The 22,917-nt window shown below is 42.9% G+C and overlaps 1 protein-coding gene across 3 annotated transcripts in view; it reads right to left on the reverse strand.

The window, feature by feature from the left end:
- Positions 1-22,917, reverse strand: part of LOC122782700 (AT-rich interactive domain-containing protein 1B-like) — a 120,392-nt gene that overhangs the window by 62,395 nt on the left and 35,080 nt on the right. For 2 of the 3 annotated variants that reach the window (XM_044047165.1, XM_044047163.1), the window contains one exon: positions 14,067-14,249. In XM_044047165.1, coding sequence (XP_043903100.1) covers positions 14,067-14,249 — 183 coding nt within the window. The remainder of the gene's footprint in view (positions 1-14,066; positions 14,250-22,917) is intronic. The other variant, XM_044047164.1, reaches the window with a different exon arrangement.

Raw genomic sequence — 22,917 nt, forward strand, 5'->3', positions numbered from 1 at the left:
TTTTATCGGTGGTGTGATTATACTGTAGTAGGTGGGCAATATTCCTGTCAGGTAGGTGATATAATTTTATAGCTTAAGATTATTCTTCACAGCACGAGACGTATCGTGTGAAACGGATCTATTATTAGAGCATTAAACGTGACATCATCTGTGCCTCCGAGGTGAATGACAGCGATTCAGTACGTTTTGTAAATTCTGCAGGAGGGAATTATGTTAAATTCATATTTACATACGCAATCTGCATGCTATTTCAAAAAGAAAATAAACTAGATCTAGCTGTCTTGAAAATGAATTCCAAATTACAAACTTACAGGAGAAAAAAAAAATGCTTTAAAATCACATACCGCAAAATATCCTTGAACCGGTTTATCGGTTTTATATAATGTGTCAGTCAGTGATAATTATAACATTTTGTCAGTGACACAATTCATTTCGTTGTGTTCAAAAAAATCTCACTCACACTATATATATTAACCCTTTAACACGGTCTTTTTGCTTATTTTAACCATAAAAGGGCCAGAAAATGTAAATTTTCCCAGAATAATGTTCAATATCTGGCAGTTATGTACAATTTACTGCATGCTAAAATGGTGTATTAACAATTTAAAATGTTTTACTGAGAAAAAACACCCGATTTTGTGGAAAAAATGGAAACTATGTGCAGGCGTTTTTTCCAACTCTCTCCTCTCTGGTGACAGAGACGCTGATTCGCCAACAAAAATAACCGTAATAACGTTTCCGCACAAACCGTCGCGTAATTATGACAATGCAGAGTGCGCTTGCGCGTCGTACCTGCAATACACTCGGTGTTAAAGTATAATATGTTATGTATTCAGGGTGGTTTAATGTTTCCTGTCCTGTTCTAGCTTTACTTACAGCCATGAACGTGATACATCTGTGCAGCAGCATCCAGTTCACACATACTGTACTTTACATCAAACATATTTCACAACATAATGGGAAAATAGTCGCATACGACGAAGGAATGTGATCTTCACATTTTCTTTTCTTCCCCCTCATTTAAGTGATCAAAGTGAAAGAACCGTACAAAGATGTTTAATATCTAAAAGATGTCAAAACAGAGCCTTAAAAATAATCCAGAATAAAACAATGAAAGAAGTTGGACAGAGAGTTTGACCACAGAGAGATATCCTGCATAAATAAAGCTAAACTAATAATAATCAGTTTTGATTTAACATAATAGCACTGTGAGTCAAATAAATGGAACGTCATATGAACACGGGGCCTTGTCATTCTGAACATAACCTAATAAACCGACCGAAAACCAGCAACAACAGACGCCGGGGGGGTGGGGGGGGATTCTGTAAGAAGTGAGAGGCGAAGTTGAGAAAAACAAAGCAACAAATGTTAGTTTTGTTGGAAGGTCCCAAGGCAAGTGCCGCGTCCTGTGTGCACAGCGACATCACAGGATGCACGACGCCAAACATCAGGCTTATATTACACTGTCAGAAGACAGAAGACACAAGTGCACACCTGCACAGGTAAATAAAGACTCGGGGAAGGAGTGGGAAATACGACACGGGATAGAGGCGCGCACGCACACGCACACACACACACACAGATCAAAAGCTGCACATGAACAGAGAAAAGAGAAGTGGCTGCTGACCCATGTCTCATATTTATTCGGGCATATGAATCTGCAGTGTGTGTGTGTGTGTGTGTGTGTGTTTTTGCGTCTTTGTGTGCACTCTGGGGGGAGTTCCTTTTTTAAGTGGGTCAATGAGAGGTTAGCCTCGTACTACTGTTTACACTCACGTTCTTACATCATCACTGTCAACTGTAATGTGGACAGAGAAGGTGAGTGAGACAGGGAGGGAGGGAGAGCTGAGAGATGAAGTGCAGGAGGTGAGATGCAAAAGAGATAAGAGGAGATGAAATGAATGGGTAAGAAAAGCAGAGAGAGAGAGAGAGAGGAGATGAGAGGCGAGTAACAACAGTGGCAGAAAGACTAGAAGAGCACATCAGAGGCAAATGAAGGAGTGCTGCGAGTGCATCCTTTCATTTGAGGTTTTTTTTTTCCAGTCCATTGTCTCAAAATCCCATTTCCCAGCTAATTTAGAAGCTTCTAAAATACACTCCACTCCATACCTTAAGCCTAAGGCCACAGCTAATCCCGTCTTCTCATAGAGACACACACACACACACACACACACACAGGCGCGCTCATTCATCCTCCGTGCTTTTCAAAAGACTTCATCTTGGCATAGTAGAAGCCAATGAAGGCAAGCGTTTGAAGTACATCAGGGAATGCAGGAATCAAACTGTGAGTTAAATGCTATTAGACAGCTGTGTGGAGAGGCAGTGTAATATTAGATTTGATTGAATAGATGACTAGTGAATGTGGTGTAATATATAGAGCTGGAGAGGTGTTATGTGAACGTAAATCAATATTGCAGCAGCGCCGTGATCCCAGCCACTCAGCGGGTAAGTGTGAAACGTTGGGAGAAGCAGAACGACGCAGACAATGGTTTTGGAATGTGTTTTATTTTTGGATGTACCTGCTTCCACGAGCACTCAGTCCAGTGTAAAATTGAATCCTTTGTATTGTGTCACTACAATGTGAGACGTGTTTCCTCACAGAACAGGTCAAAGTTGCCTTTCACTTCATTTCCACCGGCTACTGTAAGCAATCATCCCTCACCATTTATTTTTGGACACAACACTCTACTTTTCTCGGGGCTCAAGCTTGATTGAGACCGGTTGTTTTTGGGGCTTTTTTTTTTGCGGTCGGTTAAACTTCACAACTTCCAGTTCGACATTCAAGCGGTGCGCGTACGAGTTTGATCGTCTGTCACTGAAAATCAGCGACTAAACTGGTTACGACACGAAGCAGGCACACCCGTGACACAACACAACACAACGGCACTCACAACGCAACTTAAACATGCTTCCTTAGTAATTCTCCATTCTGGAATATCTTTCTTTTCAGCTCTCATGTTTTAATGTTCAATGAGTCAACTTTTGTTCCGTGTCCACCGTGCTTCACCCTCTCTCTCATCAGACTTAACTGCTCCCTCAGTCTCCATCACTCCACCTCCCTCGCGCTCACTTCCTTCCTCTCCGTCCATCCCCTCTCCCCATTAATCTTGCGCGCTCACCACACCTCTCACATCCATCCTACTGCCCATCTCGTCCACTTTATCTATCGCTTCCCCCCATCACTCTCTGCCTTTACCTTTCCATCTCTTTCTCCATCCTGCTCCTCTTCATCAATACCTCTCCCCCCTTCCCTTCCCTCTCTCTCTCTCCAGCCGCTCTCCTCATGATTACCAAATGAATTAGTTACCCCCGCCGCCGCCCTCCCTCCCTCCCTCCCTCCCTCCGCCTACACCTTAGCAGATGCACATCTCCACAAAATCTGACGCTAATGCCATTAATATTCATTAAAAATTAAGCTTAATTGCATATCTTTAGGAGAGAGGCACACGTCCCCCGCCCGTCCAAGCCCCTTCCACACACACACACACACACTCACTCACTAACCATACAGACACATGTGTGCACACACACCACCACCTCCTCCTTCATTAGAGAAGACACAGACCTTCTGATGTCCAGTTACACAAACCCACTGAAAGTGGGTCAGTCACTAAAAGACGAGACACTCGTATCAAAGGGTCAGGCAGAGGTAGACAGTGAGGTAGAGTGCTTTCTCTTCATGTCTTTATTTATGTGTGTGTGTGTGCCCTGCACTCTGCAGTAATTACCGTTAAAGGCAGTATTTTTAACTCTCATTTAGCCGAGAACAGCCGGCCTTTCACGTTAAAAACACCAGACGTGTGTGTACACACACACACACACCGTGTTCTGCAAAAAAAAAAGTGACAAATCAACATTTGGTTACTCCCCGAGTCGCTCGTCTTTCATGTTTCCTTGACACTTGGGATGTTTTGATCCATTTCAGGAGATTTGGACGGCATCACAGACAGAGACACACTACATTATACTATTCCCCCTCTCATAGAGGGAGCATGTGTGTTTAAGACTTTATGTAAATGATGAGCAGTTATTCCAGGATGGTGCCAATTATTATAACTCTGGGGAAAGGTGCCCGTTATGGAAATAATATATGTTGTGTGTGTGTGTGTATATCGTAAAATATCTGTGTGTGTGTGTGTGTGTCCAGCCCATCTTAATAGGTCCATTTGTACCAGGGCCTGTTCTAGCACTGTGTCCTTCAGATTGGATTCTATCTCAGCAATCCCCCTGACCTTTAGCACAAAGAGACTACAAGAGAGGACCAGAGCACTGACACACACACACACACACACACACACACACACACACACACACACACACACACACACACACACACACACACACACACACACACACACACACACACACACACACACACACACACACACACACACACACACACACACACACACACACACACACACACACACACAGGCTGGGCCACTACTCTTCTTCGGACACTGCACTGACTTCCATTTATTTTCTAATAACCTTAAAAATAACCGGTGAAACCAGCAACCTCACCACAATTCAAATCTTAGCCCTAAGCTCAGTTACTTAGAAATAGGACCAAGTTTTGGCCTCTATGAGAAGGACTAGTACTGGTCCCACTTCAGCCAAAAAACAAACGTTTTTTTTTATTCATTTCCCTACACTGCTGTTTACTGTGATTCCGTCAAGTTTTATGAGTAAAAGACCTGAAAAAACAAAATAGGGGTCAAATTTGGTCGAATTACACAAACACGGCCGCATCATCATGACTTTAAGTTTATTCTTCATTTTAACCAAGTGGAGAAAAAATGGGTGAAACCGCCCTTTAAAGGTCTTACACACACACACACACACACACACACAGAGCAAGCGTTCAGTCTTGCCCATATAAACAGCACACACACCCACATGCAGACACAAGCACAGACAAACACACACCGGGTTTGTGCGCAGGCCGTCCCTCGGGGACGATGTCAGACGTAGCTAACAGTGTAAACTGCACATCCCGTTGCCAGGGCTTTCATTCCACGTTCCTCTAAACAGGCTAATCAAATAAGAGCCACGTCTTTGTGCGCCGTCCTCACTTCACACACTTCTTTGCAAGTCCCCGTCACCGCCACCGCCACCGCCAACCCCCCCGTCCGCCCGTTTCACTTCGACTGCTTTGGCTCACATTTTAGGAGGAGGACATGCACCCAAAACTGGCGCACACACACCCACATGACTTTTGCTGAGGAACAACAATAGCGGCGTGTTGGCGAAGCTCGACTTTGACTCTTTGACATTTTTTGTTTTCTTTTTCTCGCTCTCTCTGTCAGTGAAGTGTGTATCCAGGAACTAATGTAACGGCATTTCCTAACAAATGGCAGCTAAATGAGGCCCCCAGGGTGCTGTGCCGCTAACTACGAGCCCCCACCCCGTTCTTTTTTTTTTTTTTCCCGGAGCCATTATGATTGTCCTAACTGTTCCAAAAACACCTCTCCCGTTCCTGTTCATTTGCATTTGAATTGCAGCTTTGGCTGTACAAAAACAAACATAAATCAAACAAAAAAGGAGAGAGAAAAAAGGAAGAAGGAGGAGAAAAAGAAAAAAAAAACAGTGGTGGGTTCCGGTCGAGCAATTAGCAAGTGTCAGTCAATGTGGAGGTTAAAAAAAACACACTGAATTAAAAACATTGTCTAAAACACATACAGACACCCCATCACACACACACACACGTAAAACCTTGCTGACATATACAGTATAGACCACTTTTTTTTTTTTTCAATTTTATCATTCAGTTTTTTTTGCTTGAAAACTCATCAAGCTTAAGTGCTTGTCAGAGGCGGCCAATCGGAGTGTGGCAGGCCTGGGGTTGCCGTGGCGATACGCAGGGACATTTAGAGGACTCCGATAAACTCTGCCATTTAAAAGGTTATGACAATTAACGCGGCTCTCTGCAAATTACCACTGCTAGACCTTTACCCACGGACGTTTCTCTCTCCCTCTTATCACCCCGTACCCAGCCTCCCTCTCCCTCTCTCTACTCTACCTCCTCTGTCTCACCATATGCCCTTCATTTCCACACCCTGTCCTCCCTCCATCCCTTACTCCCTCCTTCTTTTTTCCCTCCGTCCACCTCCTTCCCAGCCAGCAGCACTTTTATTATCCTGTTAATTAACAGAGTTCTTCACTTAATATTCAAATGGTGACCAATTAATGACATTGAACTTTGGATGCTCCACCCACCCACCCACACCGTCCCCTCTGCTCTCACCACAGCCTCCATCCTGGCTCTCATTTCCTCCCCACCATCGTCAAGGTGAGCACCCATTTCCGCACGAGTGAATGTGTGTGTGTGTGTGTGTGTGTGTGTGAGAGGGCAGCAGCAGAGTCCGTATACAGCGATGGGGGTAATAAAGCCAGGGGGCCAGGCAGCATAAAGGCTCCATGGCCTTTTAATTAACCTGGTGTGATTAAAAGCAGGGGTGGTGGAGAGAGGGGAGAGCTGAGGGCCTGCTGCTGCTGCTGCTGCTGCTGCTGCTGCAGCCACTCATACATAGATGGGTGACAGATAGGAAATAGGAGAGACACACACACACACTGCAATTAACAAAAGTTATAGTTATGCATACGGAATTGTCCATTCAGTACGTTTAGACTCAAGAATGAGTATAACCCTTAGAACACAGAGTATTTTGGCTTTTTCTCTGCACAACCTAAGCAATCATAATTTTCACCAAATGTTTTCTGAATAGTCTGAATATGTGACCGCTAAATATTTACACTTCCTTGATAGAATCATGCAGCTGCCAAATAGGTTACATTCAGATTACAATCTGATTCATTACAAATCTGATTTGAACTGCACACCATGCAAAGTTGCACACTAATACTTTTGTTGCATGCGTCATCATCATCATCATCATCATCATCAACAACAGACAGAGTCATATTATGGTAGGTACTGGAGCAGAATCAAATAAGATGCATCTTCATTGATTCCCATAGGTGAAATAGAGAAATGGAAGCGAACACGTGGGCGAGATTTATCTCACGATCACGACAAACTCCACTGTCACTCATGTCGCGTTGCCTCACAGTATCAGATATAACTGTATATCTGATCAAGGAGCCCAGAGTGAAGTGACACAAATCTGATTTGATAAGAACAGAATTGATCCAACGGAAATAATACGAGTCACTTCAGTGTGGTAATCAAAACAAAGCCGCGCAGAGAAATGATTTGTTCATCATCTATCGCTTTATAATCGACATGAGGTTCGCTGGGGGTTGCTGGTGCCAATCCAAGCTGACATAGAGCAAAAGAAAACTGGAGTCCACTATAAAAAAAAAACCAAAAAACAACTAAATGTACACAAATGGGACAACCTGACGAGTGTTTCTCAAAGATGTAACTCAAAAAACGTGATTAAAAGAGCAGAAAAAAAACTATAAAAAAATTATTCTAAATATTTAATATTATAAATATTCAAAGCTGAAAAACAACAAACAACAAAACAAAATGATCTTAAAACACTGCAATAACGGCGACACAGACCCCCCCATGATAACTCATATCATGCTTCACATCAAAAACTAAAAGTGACACAGTATCCTGTTTGGTTGGTATACACCACATGGCCGACATGTGACGCGCTTACAGGCATCGCTAAGCGGCGTCAGTGAAACAATGAATCAGCGTCCTCACACAGGAAGGGCCCAGTGAAATGAGCTTGTCTCCCGCAATCAGGCCAGAGCTCCTCTACGCCCCGCAGCACCGCTCCCCTGGGCCTACTCTCGGACAGGAAGAGGAAATAGTTAAAGCCAATAGAGGAAACGACCAGTGAGATCAGTTTCAGTGGAGAGAGAGAGTGGATAGGTGGTGGTTTTTTTTTTACTATTTGGAAGTAAATGTCAAGGGGAATGACTTCCTTCTTCAAAGACCAGCAGTCAAATCCTGAGAGGAACTTAGCACTCTGTGGCATATTCATCATGCAGGTTGTACTTTTTACTAAATGCCAAAGTTATATTCTATTAAATCTAATTTCTCTCCAAACATAAATTTAATAAAGTTTCCTCAGTAAAAGTGGATGTTCCGTGGAATATTCGATCAAAGCCGCGCCATGTTCTCACAACATTACCAGTTTAAGTCTGGCAGGCGGCCAACGCTAGCTTCCTCTCTCTCTCTCTCTCTCTCTCTCTCTCACCCCCCCACCCCCACCCATGTCTTCACACTCCAGTGTATACAATAAAGCAAACACGCCATAAAAAAATCATCTCCAAATTCTTCAAATACTAATCTGCACTACTATAAAAGTAACTACTCTCTGGTTTCTGCTTTTATGAGGTAAAAAAGAAAAAAAGAAAAAGTAAAGAGTATTAAGACTGTAAGAAAATATCACGCACTTCATCTGTTGTGCATTGAGTGTATTACACCCCCCCCCACCCTCCCTTTTAATAGTAACTTTGTCTTATAGGCTGTAATTAAAGGCAACAATCACAGCAAAAAGCATTAGTGTCATGATATTTATAGCATCTGTTAAAAATAGACTTACTCGAGGAAGTCACTTTAAAGCCTCGGTGTGTACTTTTGTTTTTTTAAAGAGGGCTTTTATTAGCGAGGTTGCAGATTTGAGCCAAGTGAATAACAATCCACTCACGCCGCCATGTGCAAACCTGCAGGAGAAACTACGGTGGCCTGGAGCAAAAAAGGCAAAAGGTTTGTTCCTTGACGACCTGTTACAATAACTGAAACACAACAATTATTCTAAACTGTGTGTAATAACAATTATTTTCATTTTATATATAATATATATTTTTATTTTATTTTATATATATATAAAAAAAATATATATATATATATATTTACATAATCTGCAGATTATGTTCTCGATTGAAAACATTAAGTGTTTGTCAAACCAGGAAAGGATGATGTTCTCGAATATCTTGTAACCAAAATGATTCTCTTTGTTACGTGGAGCAAAGAAACAAAGAAAATATTCACATATAAGAAGCTGAAACAATCAGAAATCTTGTTTTAATCATGAAAAAAAGCTAAAAAACAGATTATTAGATTGTCAAAATAGTTGACGATTAATAGAGCAATTGTTTCAGCTCTAAATAATTAAACACGAGGATAAAGCAGTAGAACATGGATGGATGGATATATATATAGTGAGTGACCTGGCCAAGAAGGCAAGCACAACAACAGCCATAGATTACAACAACACAAACAAACAATCACACAATCTAACCAGTAAAATGCAGGATCAAGAACAAACCCAGTTATGATACAGGTACAGAGTTAGAACTCTCACAAGTCATAAAAATATGTGGTGTTCTCAAACACCCACAGCACTCAAATAAACCAGCAAACCACCCACATGATTTTTTTTTTCTTTTTCAAAAACCATCTTCTCCCCCGACGTGAATTCTCTTTTAATATATTTTATTTTTTTTTACATCATCAGGCTTTTCATCGCATCAGCCTTGATGTCTTAGAAATGTCTTTTTAGCCCGCTCGACTCCTCGCAATCAGATGAGGTCACGGTAGTGCAATAGACTCAAAGAAAGACGGCATTTTCACTTCGATTTGTGACAAAACCAACTAATAGCAGTCGGTTGCAGAGCAAATTCCGTGTCAAAGGCAGCTGGAATGGTTCCATCAACTGGAGGATGTCCTCTGGCTAGGGTTAATGGGAGTGGAGTGGCGAAAGGAAGTGCGGAGGGTGCGGGAGGAGCGAAATAAAGAACTTTTCAGCTTGGATTTCTCAGAGTAATGTGGGGTCAAAAAACAAGGGTCACAACCACAATGACATCCTAATCTGGCGTGCGCTTGCCATTGTGCACACGCACGTGTGTGTGTAATCCATAGCGTGCACCGCTCACATCATGTCTCATTTCAGCCCAGAGTCACAGACAAAGGTCACGGTTTGACCTTTTCACGGCTCAGAATTGCCGCTGCACACACTCCGCTGATTAGTTTACACACACACAGACACACGTTTACAAAAACTGACAGAGAGAGATGCGCACAGGAGGAAGACAACAAATACAGGGCTGAGCTGAAAGCACCAAATCTTGGCCGCGTGCGCCGCGTGCATGTGCGACTTACCAAACATATTTATACTTGAATATTTAGACTTTGTTATTTCAATCGACTCCAGTGTTTTCTGATATTCTGTTCCTCTCACCACTCAATCAATGGACAATTAACTTTCCTCCTAATGCCACTGCAGACTTGTTTTTGTTGTGTGTAAAATGTCATGTTTTTAATGATCAATAGTTTGCATTTTGAGTCATTACTTGAACACACTCGACTTAAATCAAGCGAGCGAGTGGACCTCTGGCTCGGATTTTACATTTGTTTTGCAGGAGGGGAAATGGCACCACATATTTCAAAACCCAGGACATTTAGTGATCATCAACTACACATTTTTCCTTTTACATATGTACAGAACACACACATATATATATATAATATCAAGTATATGTATCAAGTCCTGAAAAGTTTCAGATGAATTAGACGACTGGCGGGGAAGCAGATCCCCGTTCATTAAAAAGCCAGGTTTCCTGTTCCAGCTCGCCCCCCCCCCACACACTAAAAGTCCAACTGTAAGAACGTAGTATAAATGTAAAAGTATGTGAGCGCGGAGCTTATTAGCAGACGGAAAAAGAATGGATTTAGTCGAGCCTGTGGTCTGATGGTGAGCAGACAGGAAGCGGGAGGAGGTGTCGACATACTACCCGCTGTGTTCCTGGGACATAAATATGCTTTATAGCTCCAACACATAGGAAGGATTTCTTGATTATAGGTAAAGACAGCGGGACGCGGCACTGATGCTGCGGCTGCCGAACGCACTGTGGCGTTAACAAGCATGTGTGCTGATTGAACCATTTTCCCCTTAAAGTGGCGCGCATGCATAACAATGACAAACAGGAGGGGAAGAAAAAAAAAACGGGGGGGCTCTCCCTGGTCACCGCAGTGGTTGGCATGGCAACCGACGCTGCGTTTCGGCACAGGTGAAAGCGGGGCTCTGGCCAATCAGAGTGCGAGGGAGTAGGAGGGGCCTGCGCTACCTGTTGTATGAATGTCAGTGTGAGTCAATTGCGGCGACATCATCGGCGATGATGAAAACACACCATTACTGTCACCAGATGTCAGCGTGGCCATGGATCTCAGCCGCTCGCGCTTAGAGTGAATAACGTTTGTTCAGCGTGCTGCACAGTCTGTGTGTGTGTGAGCGCGTTAAGTGAGAAAACAAGCACAGGAGACAAAAGGCACACTGGCTAAAATGTTCACTCACTATGAAAATTACTATGTTAAAACTAACGATTTCCTTTTTCTTTTTTTTTTTTGACAGCCTGCTCTTGTGTTCACAATGGCTCCTTGCTTGGCTATGTGTCTCGACGTGCTCAGCAGTCAAGGCTGTGTAAAGGACGGTTTAACTACACCTCGCTAATCACAGTATATCCACCTCGACGGGTGAAACTACACCGCTGCCAAACTCGTGCAGACGCTAAATAAGTCGACTCGCGTTATTTGTGAACCGCTAATGGCGGATTTCAACGTCTGGGACTTGAAAACAAAAAGAACGAAAGGGAAGGAGGGAGGGAGGGAGGAGTAGGAAATGTTGTTCATGCTGCCCTGTGCCGCTCCCTGCATGGTGCCTGGTTTCTTTAAAATGTGACAGAAAATCCTCTAACAGTGGAAACAAGTGGCACATTCCTCCTAAAACACCATGATCTGTCGCTGTGTAGTATTCAGGAAGAGTTTTGTTCTGTCAGTGCGGATACGAGGCTGCTAATGTCGACTGCTGCTGTTTATGTGATCACTCTGCTCAGTTTAGAGCTACAATAATAGTGTAGTACCAACATAGAAGTCGTCCACAGGTCCATAGTATCAAAAATAATAGAAGTATGTCATTATAACACATTTAAATATGTGTTATGTGTAGTCTTATACATGTTATGTGTAGTCTTATAATATAACACATTAAGGTCTATTTCCCTCTCTTGTGTTAAAATTTAAAGGAACAGAGTTATGATTTCTAATAAGATTTCAAGCCGGTGTAAAAAATATTGTATTTTTCACTTGACTACGCTCCTCTGCTCCAGGCTGCACATCCCATGTTTTAATCCTGTGTGTGACAACTTGATGCGAAGTAATATAATCAATATTGATGAAGTGATAGCGATCGTGCAGACTGGCTCGGGTGGCCCCCCCCCCGACTCCTCCCGTCCTCTCCTCTCCCTCTCTTTTCTATCTGATCTGTCCTTTCCTGTCCAGTTGTGCTGTAATCTTTCCCGTCGTGTCCTGTTCTCAAGGCTGCTCTGTTTTGTTCTGCTCTGCGAGGATCCGGGGCAGAGCTGTTAGCCAGGATCGCTCCACGCTGTGACTGCAGAGTGGATGGGAAACACATGGGCAGCCTTCACTTAGCTGAAAAAAAATAACTTGCTTGAACGCAGCCTCCCCAGTGGAAAACACTACAGAACATCATGATGAAACTTGGCAAGAAAAAAGTCTCGATCCATATCTGCAGAACAGGCCCTCTGTTGTGCTGAGGATTGGGTTTGCACTGGCGGGCTTGCGTGCCACGGAAATGTACAATACACTATATCCAGTCTCTGAACTTGTGTTGCATTCAAATGCAATGTATGCTTTTATTTTCCTGCCTTTTATTTTATATTTAAAGCAGAAAGAAGAAGACGCCATTATGTGTCCCCCCACACCCAGCCTGCAACGCAAATAATGATGGAATTGTTGGTGGAAAATCTGGCTTTACTAAGTTGTAAGACTTTGTCTACTGCAGTATATAGAAGTGCGTCAGTTGTGGGCGGATAATGAAAAAGGGTAAGCAATAAGCTAACTCAAAGGCGTGGCTCAAAATATAGTAAACAGTCCCAGACGGTTTCAGTCGCCAGACGTCGCAATATGTCGATTATCACAGAATTGCTGTATCGTGATATTATTGGTATCGTGGAGCAGGTATCGCATTTCTTACGTACATTATAGACGACGATGGACTGAGAGAAATTATTCAAATTACCATTAAAGAAGACGAAAATTCTCCGTGGGTCAGTGCTGTAATGACTGAAATGTTATCGTTTGCACTAATAAATAAATACACATGTGCACGCAATAATTCATTTTCTTCTCCTTGATGGCTCTTTATTTTGGCCTGGTTTTTGTATTTGTTTTTGTTAAATTTAGTGTAAAGATGCTATTAAGCGTCAGTTTCTCTTAAGTTTACATGCGCTTCCTTTATGTTAATCCTCCATTAATTCTGTGATTGCACATTTTGAACATCACTTATTACAAGCTTCACTGTTAAGATGAAAAGATGTAAATTCTGCAATTAATTAGTAAAAAAAAATAAAAAAACTGTTTTAGCTTAACGGTTCTAGGGAGGGGTGGGGGTAAGAGAAGGTACAGAAACACAGCGTGTGAGATTTACCTTAAGCAACTCTAGTCATGAATTATGTAAGAGAATAATGGGATCCACAGAGCGGGATATGTTGAACCAACACACACTTTTGTTTATCATTTTTACACACTTACACACACACACACACACACACACACACACACACGCTGCTTTTTTCCATTACTATGTTTAAACAGTAAATAACAAACAGAGGCTAAAAGAATGTGCAATATAGAGCATCTTATATCACTTTTTTCCAGTACAACCTAGGCATTTTGGAAATACGTCAGTTCAAAGTTCACTTGTCCCGTTTTTTTATGAACAAAAAGAAAAGAAAAACACTAGTGTTACTTTATATCGCTGCTAAACATGCGATATAAAATGAATCATCATCTTTGACTCAACAAGACAGAAAAAACAAGTTTTTTAAAGCCTGAATATGTGACCTATAAACACACCCCCCCAAATGTCCATATAAGGAGTGGCACATTACCATGTGAGCACTAAAAGTTAAATTACAAATCTATAGAATAAGTGTTGGATAAATTCAAATCTCCTGCTTATATCTTGCCGTTACGTTCGTGACATCTATGTTTCCATAGATGATTTATTTAGATTCATTTGAATCAAATCAAAACGCTGTGAGTGACACGTGAATGTTTGTACCTGTTGTGGAGGTGGTCGAGGCTGGAGGTAGGGGCTCTCTCTGGGGCCTGGAGGCGTCTGCTGAGGGGGGCTGAAGTACGGAGGTGTTCCCTGCTGCTGCCCTGCCTGCTGCTGCTGCTGCTGCTGCTGCTGCTGCTGCTGGCTGTAGCCCCCCATCACCTGCTGGCCATACGGCGCCACCTGCTGAAACCACCAATCACACGTTCATTTGATTAGTGAGGAGATATTTCGGCAAAGGGCTGAGGTTGAAGTATTTTTACCACTGAATTAACAACGGTAAAATTAGTAGGCCGGCATCACAGCAGGTGCCAGGTGACTAAGTGTAGTCTTCTTACCCACAATCCTTCAGGAAGGACTGGACAATAAAAACAAAAAAAATACCATCCCACATGAGCCTACAGGACAACTAAAGGTCTTAATTTAGTCTCCCAGCAGTCCTCTGCCTAATGAAACCTCTAACTTTATGTCCTCCGGCGTGCCAAACGCACACTCCCTCTCTCTATTATCCATCTCGGTCAGCTCACAGATGGGACGAGGTGTGCTGGATATTACTACAGGCACATCCCGGAACCCGTAACACACAAATGAGGGACACATGGACGAGCCGGAGCATTCTGGACCAGTGCAGTTAAAAAAATGAAAAAAGGCCAAGTTGCAAGCGGCGAAGCCAACGCAGCATTACACAGCGGTTTACGGGAGAGAACGTGAACACGGAGTGCGTGTAACAAGTTGGCACCAACACAAATGTATTCTTAATCCCTTCTTCAGTCATTTGTTATGACTGCAGACAGCACCAGGTGCTCCTCACCCCTCCGAGGATTTCCTCATCCAGACACACACTGTAAAGACTATTAAATAACATTTACGACTGCTGGAGAGGCAATACCACGGCATTCTTCTTGTCATATCCCCCCCATCACGTCACGCTGCTTCTTTTGGCGGCCAACAGTGCTGCCACAAACTCATTAAACACACGCTGCAATTTTTTGGGTCTCGTGCAAAAGCCTCACACACACACACACACACAGTCCAACTCCGGCGTTTGCCTGGAGGTCTAAACTTTCAAACGTCCCTTTAAATCTTCCTCGGCAGGCTCGGGAAAGTAAACGTCTCCTAAACTCGGGAGTGATTTATATCTCTAATGATGGACGGTGTTACAGGGGATTCCGTGACGTGATGTCACTGCTGCGCGATGGACTCATCAGATGAAAGAAGAAGGAAAGCGCGAGCGGTCCAGAGTTGTAACTTCACGGAGACTGTTACGACGAGGGGAAAACTCATAATTCATAAAAACTGTGCGGGAAACTGATGCCTGGTGTAGAATATAGTGAAGTTTGATGTGGCTGGAGAGAGCCAGGCGAGATTAATATGTTTGAAATGTAACTTTATTTGAGTGGGTGGTAAAATAAAAAAAAATCCCTCTTCACTGGAGGAAGCTTTTTGACTCTGAATAGAGATGAGTGGACAATGTAGAAGACTTTTCACTTCAATGGAAATTTGATTAGAAAGGACATGTCTGTGTGTGTGTGTGTGTGTGTGTGTGTGTGAGAGAGTGTGTCATTAGGCTGATGAGACAGACAGACAGACAGACAGACAGACAGGGTGAGTTCAGTCTCGCTGGCAGAGAGGTTAATAGCATGGCCCTGCTCATGCCAACAGCACCACTAGATTCATTATGACCGAAGACACACACACACACACACACACACACACAGGTTTGCATAGTTATTCTTCTTAGGACCCTGCACTGACTCACATACATTTGGCCGAAACCTAAACCCATGACCAGTTAACGCCTAACCTTATAACCTGACAGCAATTCACACCGCTCTTTTAATAACTTCACCAGTGACTCTGTGAAATTAGGTTCTGCTTCTTATTAGGACCAGGTTTTAAGTGGTCCTTGATTGATCGATTACTAAATTAATCGTCAACTATTTTGACAATTGGTTTGAAGCTTTTTCCATTATTTAAAGACGATTTCTGATTGTTTTAGCTTCTTGAATGTGAATATTGTGGACAAAAACAAGACATTTGAGAACCTCATTAAATCCAGGTTTGACAAACACATTACATTTTTTTTTAATGTTTTCCGACATGTTACGGACCAAACGATTACTCGATTAATCGAGAAAATAATCGACAGATTAATCGATTATGAAAATAATGGTTCGTTGCAGCTCTATTCTCAGACGTCTTGTTTCGTCCACAAACCAGCATTTTTCACTTTGAATGGTTTCTTTGTCGAAACCAGAAAATCCTCACATTTAAGAAGCTGAACTAGTCAACGGTTAATAACCGAGTAATCGTTGCAGCCCTAAACCTACAGTTAACTCAACCTTTACACATAAACACATGCTTTTTAAGGTGTAACAGAAAGTGAGCAACGTCTAACTTCCCTAAATGTCCTTATTTGCTAAGTCAACAAAAGTCCTCACAAAGAAAGTTGTCTGTGTATAGGTATTTGTTAAAGTCAGAAACACACACAGGTTTGCACAGCTAATCTTCTGAGGACAATGCATTGATTTCCATTCACTTGGCAGCCGAAACAACTCAGCTTCTCAGAAATGAGCTCCTGACAAATTAGGACCAGGTCTTGGTCTCCATGAGAACTACTGGCCCTGACAAGGTCAGTGATTACACCAGAGAAGGTCCTAAAGAGGCAGCAAATACAAGTACACACACACACACATCATTAGATGTGGATGAAAGCTGCGCCGATAAAACAAAAGCAACTCTATCTAGTGATCAGCGATGACAGGCTGCTGTAACACAGTGGGTCTCAACTGGAACACTACTGTTGTGGGATTGGTACGGATTAGGTCGCCATGGAGATCAAGACCAGACAACCGTGGGTGGGTTTTCTTTTTCTGAGACAAATAAAGTGACAGACAGACAGACAGACACGGGGAGATGGTGGAAGACAGACAGAGGAATAGACGGATGACAGCAGAGAGAGAGAGAGAAAGACAAAACACACACACACACACACAAGGTTTGACAAAAGGATTGTTCGTTGGGTGTCTTCCTTCATCCAAACATCATTGGTGTTATAAATAACCAAGAGAAGCAAGAAAGGCTAATGTATAAATAATAAACTACACTGGTTTCCATCGTCTTTAAAAACTGTTCATTTGAGTTAAGATTTTAGAAGTAAACACAGAGTCGCTGTGAAACGCGCTGGTGTTACTTCTGCTGCGTCTGTGAGGATAATGTGAGGGACTTGATGGGTACAAAAATCACAGTGTAAGCCTTCTTGTATCAGGTCATGGAACACGATTCTCAGGCAACTCGTAAAATTAAAGACGTGTCTGAGCTGTAGCATCGTTCTCTTCTTCTTTGGTAGGAGCGCATCCTACCCAGACTTGCACCGCCACCCAATGGTGAAGTCAGATATTACAGGACCCTAACACACGAGCATACCAGGGTCAGCGATAGTATACCAGGGCCTTAAATGGGACCCTTAAAAGATCGTAGAACGATACGTGCTTTGGCGTCAGTGTCTCCAAAAGACTCTAAAACACTAAAAAACGTCACCAGATTTCTCGCTAAGCGCTTCTTTGAAAAAGAGTTGCTAGAAGGATCTGAGTACTCGCTATATACCGCGACAAAGTTGCTAAGGTGGCAACACAGCTGCAAAATATGTTCCACCAATCAGTGTTCTTCAGCACACAGCCCCGCCCCTCTTGAGATCCTAGTAGGCGCTTCTTTCGGGGAGACTTTAACCTGGGTACTTTCAGTGGAAAATGTGCAGAGGTTTTTTTTAAAATCCCGGGTAAATGAGAAATGTTCCTGCGGCGGAAACAAGTATGTTCAGTTTTGTGGTTTACAATGACTTTTAAACGACCTTCCTTATCTAATTAGTACATACACGGCTCATCTTCCTCCACTGCACGGACTTTTATATAAACACTGTTTAACAGGAAAAACTCCTCTAAAATAAGATGTGAGTCATTTTTGGTTGAAGAGACAGGACATAAAAAAACGACATGGCACAGCAACTTCACTGTCGAGTCACACACCACACACAGTCCTCACATTACACAACAATTTTTGGTAAAACGCAGAGACATGTTGTTTGCAGAAGTCGAAGTCTAAATCTATGTCATGGTGATGGTTAATGAGCTGATTTAGATACAAACTGCAGCGTGTATTTCTGTGGCTGATGCTATTTCTCTGCCTCCGTGTCCTTCATCTCAAAATGGGCTCTGTCAAATAAATCGGCAGCACAGGGGCGAGCGGGGGTATCCCTCTTTTCTTCGTGTTGTCAGTCGTACTCCGACCTGTTTTCCAGCCACCTCGCTGTACGAGTGCATCGTTGCGTCTCTGACATTAAACAAAATCTCTTCCTCTGTGCGGCGCAGCGGGGGCGTCGCCAAGTGACGTGAGCGTCACATTGTGTGAACTCATTTAACAACGGTTTGAATGCTAGAGACTTTTGTTTACGTGCAAAAGTCACATCCTACAGTTATAAACATTCTGAAAGTGCTCTTCTAGGTCTTTGTCTTTGCAGCAAGAAGACGCGGGTTCGAGACCTGGTCGGAACAAGGGTCTTTCTGCATGGAGTTTGCATGTTGCATGTGACTCTCATGTGGTGGATAAATATAAGTAATAATAGTAATAGTGATGAATATCAAGTCTGTGTACATTCTACATTCTATTTTATTGTGTTAAGTGTTAAAATCTTCTTATATTGTAATTTTCTTTTTTGCTAATGCATGTTTATTATTTATTATCTTTACTGTCTTGCTGCTGTAACAATGTAAATTTCCCGACTGCGGGACAAATAAAGGACAATCGTATCTTATATCTTAAAGCAGTAGAAAATGGATGCTGTAAAGGGAGATATGCTGACAAAGATTATTTCTTTGGTTTCAGAGTGATACTCCAAAGATGTGGTATCTGAATCTGTAGTTTATACATACAAGCTGTTCTTCACTCCTCTCTTTGGAAACACTCTGAAGAGCATTCAAGAGGACACTGACTGAAGTGCAAGCATGTGGACGGGTAACCAGGAACCAGGAAAGCAGACGTAACATACAGAAACAGAAACACAGCCAGAGAGAGAGCAGACAACACCGGAGGTCTCGCATGTAGCAGCCTGTCACGGTGGTTTTGGAAGGGAAGAAAGAGCCATTCAAATGCAGCTTGTGTTTGCTCGCTGGGGCCGACTGTATATGAGCGTACTGTACCGACTGAGTACACAGCAGCTCTGTGAAACCTGATTCTCTTTGACGGAGTATATGCTTAGCAGCAAACAGACTTGCTGTGTTGTTGCTTATTCCAATAAAAATAACGGCTGGAAGTAGAAAATAAAAACCATTTTCTGCCTTTTTTTCCCCTTCCACTCAGGTGTGCGGAGGCAGACAAAATAACAGTGTGATTTATCCAAAGTGTCTTGGCAGGCACACTGTGTCAAATAAATGTCTGTAATGAAATGACAACAGATGTGAAGTGCTGTAGGGAGAGATGACACAGAAGAGACGTCCTGTGAAGCAAATAATTCACCATAAACTGCACAAACAGTGTGATGAAAACAAAAGCCTTGGCGGCATATTAAGATATAAAGACACAAACACTGCAAAGAACTCAATCAAAAATCTATCAAAACAAGAGTCGTATAAAAAGAGGCAGACAATATCTTCCCGCTCTGCAAATGGAGGGAATAAATAGCCTCGCTGGTGATGTCTGTGTGTGTGTGTGTGTGTGTGTGTGTATGCGTGCACACGCGTGCGCGCCTTAAATCAGCCGTTTGAAAACCTCGCACGGAACAGGGCACTGCTTGTAATTCAAATGGGCCAATGAGCAATAGACAGGACTTTTCATAATTCTGCTGAGGTGCTGACACGGCTGGCTGGCGACCGGAACCGCGGGTCGCCCCCCTTTTTTTGAGTGACAGATGTGCTCAGCCAAACAGAGTGCTAAACAGAGCCACCACCTTGACACAGGCACACAGTGACAGGCGTGACAGGCGGCGTGCGGGCACTGCATCCGAATTAGCAGCAGCGCAGGACCACAGAGGGGCCAATTTTAGAAGAAACAGGAAGTCGGGTGAGCTGACAAAAAAAAAAACACACTCACACAGAGAAATGTGAAGGAATACAGAGGAAGATGTTTAAAGAGCCAGATATGGGGAGATAGACAGAAGTGAGATAGAGGAAGGGTGTTACAGACTGAAATACTTAAAGCAGGAGGATAAAGTGATGTTCCACACGATAAAGACAGAGAGAGACGGATAAAGATGGCGATGCAGACAGGGAGATATGTGAAGACAAAGGAGCGACACGGACAAGTAAGTGTAGAGGAGGAAGGAAGGAAGGAAGGAAGGTTGTACAGTCGCGATCAAGATGAATGAGAAGGAAACCTTTAAAAAAATAAGTCAGTGGATCAAAATTTCACTGACAGGCAGAGCGACAGGTGATTATAATGAATTGATAACCATGAAGAAGCGAGGACGCGGGCGTCCGGGGATTTGACAAATGTTTGTGGCGTTCACTGACAGGCTGAAGAGGCTAATCATCCAACTGCCCGTCCGTGTCTCCAACAGCAAACTAATAGTATTGTATGACATGTACTACATATATATGTGTGTGTGTGTGTGCAACAATTATCTCAGTGCATTGTTGTGACAGTCGCTGGTGCACAATAATATAATAACTAAAGCCCATTTAGGGTGCACATACTGACACATTTGAGGATATATTAATTATGTCTCCTTTCCGCTGTGAATGCAGAACACTGGTGTCAATACAATCAATCGACTTCTACAGATGGAGACAACAAAACATGAAGTTCATAATAGCAACGACAACACTGCTCACAAATTACAAGGCTTCCCTGCAGCGATGAGAAGAGGCTCAAACAAGCTTCTTAAATGTGAATATGTTCTACTTTATGTCACAAAGAAATCATTAAAATGAGGTTTTAGTAACACGTTTCCACATTTTCTGACTCTACGGACCAAATATCTCAACTTTATTCCATTTCTTTGACTTCATCTGACAAAGACAGGTATTCATTCACAACATTTGTTTCAGCGGCTCTCCGTTTATCGTCATTATTTCTTACATCAAGCCCTTCTGGGCATTCTGAGGATTCGCAACGCTCCAAATTATTTATGGAAGTTGTTTAAAGTAGTAAAAGGAGTAAAAAAAGCAGCTGCACATGCCGAAAAATAAAAACCATTCACAGCAGATAATCGCGGCGTCGCTGGAAGAGAATGGACACGGATATTTCAAGAAGCTGGCGTCGTCAAAATGACATTTGTAAACAGTGCAAGAGCAATCCCTCACACGCGGACTCAGTTAGTAAATCTAGGCGCAAACACACTCAAAAGAGGGAATCATTCAAAAGGGAAATTTCAGAAAGCAAAGGCAGCAGGGAAACAACAAAGGAGAAACGGCAGCGCCGAGAAAATCTGTCAGTCAGAAGAAGAAATGAGTGTATCGGTATCAGAATCTCATTCATTTATTTATTTATTTCACAGATTATTTGTTATCAGCGGTTGAAAAACGTAAATTATTCTTCAGTCGTCCTTTTGCTCGACCAATCACTTCGAAAACAAACTGTAAACTATTTAGGTTCAGTTCATGAAAATAACAGTAAATACAGAATTTTCTTTTTTTTTTGGAGTTGTAATCTGTAAATTATCATTTTGTCTCATTTTAGGGTTGTTGTTTTTTAAAAGACATCAATGAATGTGATAATTCGCGGCCTGGATTTTAGAACTGCAAAGTGCTGACGTTGTCAGGGAATTTGACTTTTTTCCCTTTTCATAAATTCTCCTGCCCACAAAAGAAAAGAGTCTTTTAAAAATGTGGATTTTTCTAAACCACAAGGTTTATGATCTCTGATCATATGAACACATGACCGTCCTCTACTCCGTATACAAAGCCGACACGTGAGGAGACGCGATAGTTCTTCCCACATCCGAGCCGAGCTGACAGGGAGGTTATCGTTACACCCAGGACCAAAACAAATCAACCAGCTTCTTCAGCTCGGCGGGGGCGATAAGATCAGCCGCTCGTAGCTAATACCGCGGCGAGATGTGAACGCCGGCGCCGGTTTGTGAATCGCAGGTGAGAGTGGGTCCCTTAGCAAAACGCAAGGCGTCAGTGGGAAGGATGAGCATCAACGGTTTCATGATTAAACATAAGGGGAAGAGGAGGAGGAGGAAGAGGAGGAGGGGGTCGCATCACCGTACCCGTCGTCATATCTCTCCCCCCAAGGTGACGGTGCTCTCTGTCGCTCTATACTACGTTCTCTTCCATATCTCTTCCCCCCGTCCCTTCCTCGCTGTTGGCACTTCAGGAATGAGCTGCCCTTGGAGGAGCGACGTCCCACTCACACCAGCGTGGACGCTGCACGCATCATAACTGAATTTGAAAGAATAAAGCAGAATAAAACAGAGCCCGGTGCACGTCTTTTTTATTCCCAAATGGAAACACAAGCCTGTCTATTTCAGAGAGATAGTGACTTAGCCACCTGCTGATAACATGAACATCACACTGACAAACACATATGTTGCCCCCTGTCTGTCTGTCTGTCTGTCTGTCTGTCTTTGCATCTCCCTCTTTCCAGTTCCTGCTACTAAGGGAAAAAGAAAGGGCTTTTTCTTTTTTTTTTATTGTTGGCTGTGTTGTTCCAGGCAGAGCCGTAATGGACATTTGGAGAAGCGGAGCAGGGCAGGTTAATGCTCTCTGTAACGTGTGTGTGTGTGTGAACAGCCATTTATTTATTTATTAAGTTCTTTTTTTTCCCCTTCCCCACACACACCACAAAAAGCTCTGGGCCTTGTGCCACCGGCTCCAAATGTTTTCCCCTACTAAACTAGTGACCCCAACCTGGGGCC

The sequence above is a fragment of the Solea senegalensis genome, linkage group LG16 (genome assembly GCF_019176455.1).
Source record: "Solea senegalensis isolate Sse05_10M linkage group LG16, IFAPA_SoseM_1, whole genome shotgun sequence".
Taxonomy (NCBI): domain Eukaryota; kingdom Metazoa; phylum Chordata; class Actinopteri; order Pleuronectiformes; family Soleidae; genus Solea; species Solea senegalensis.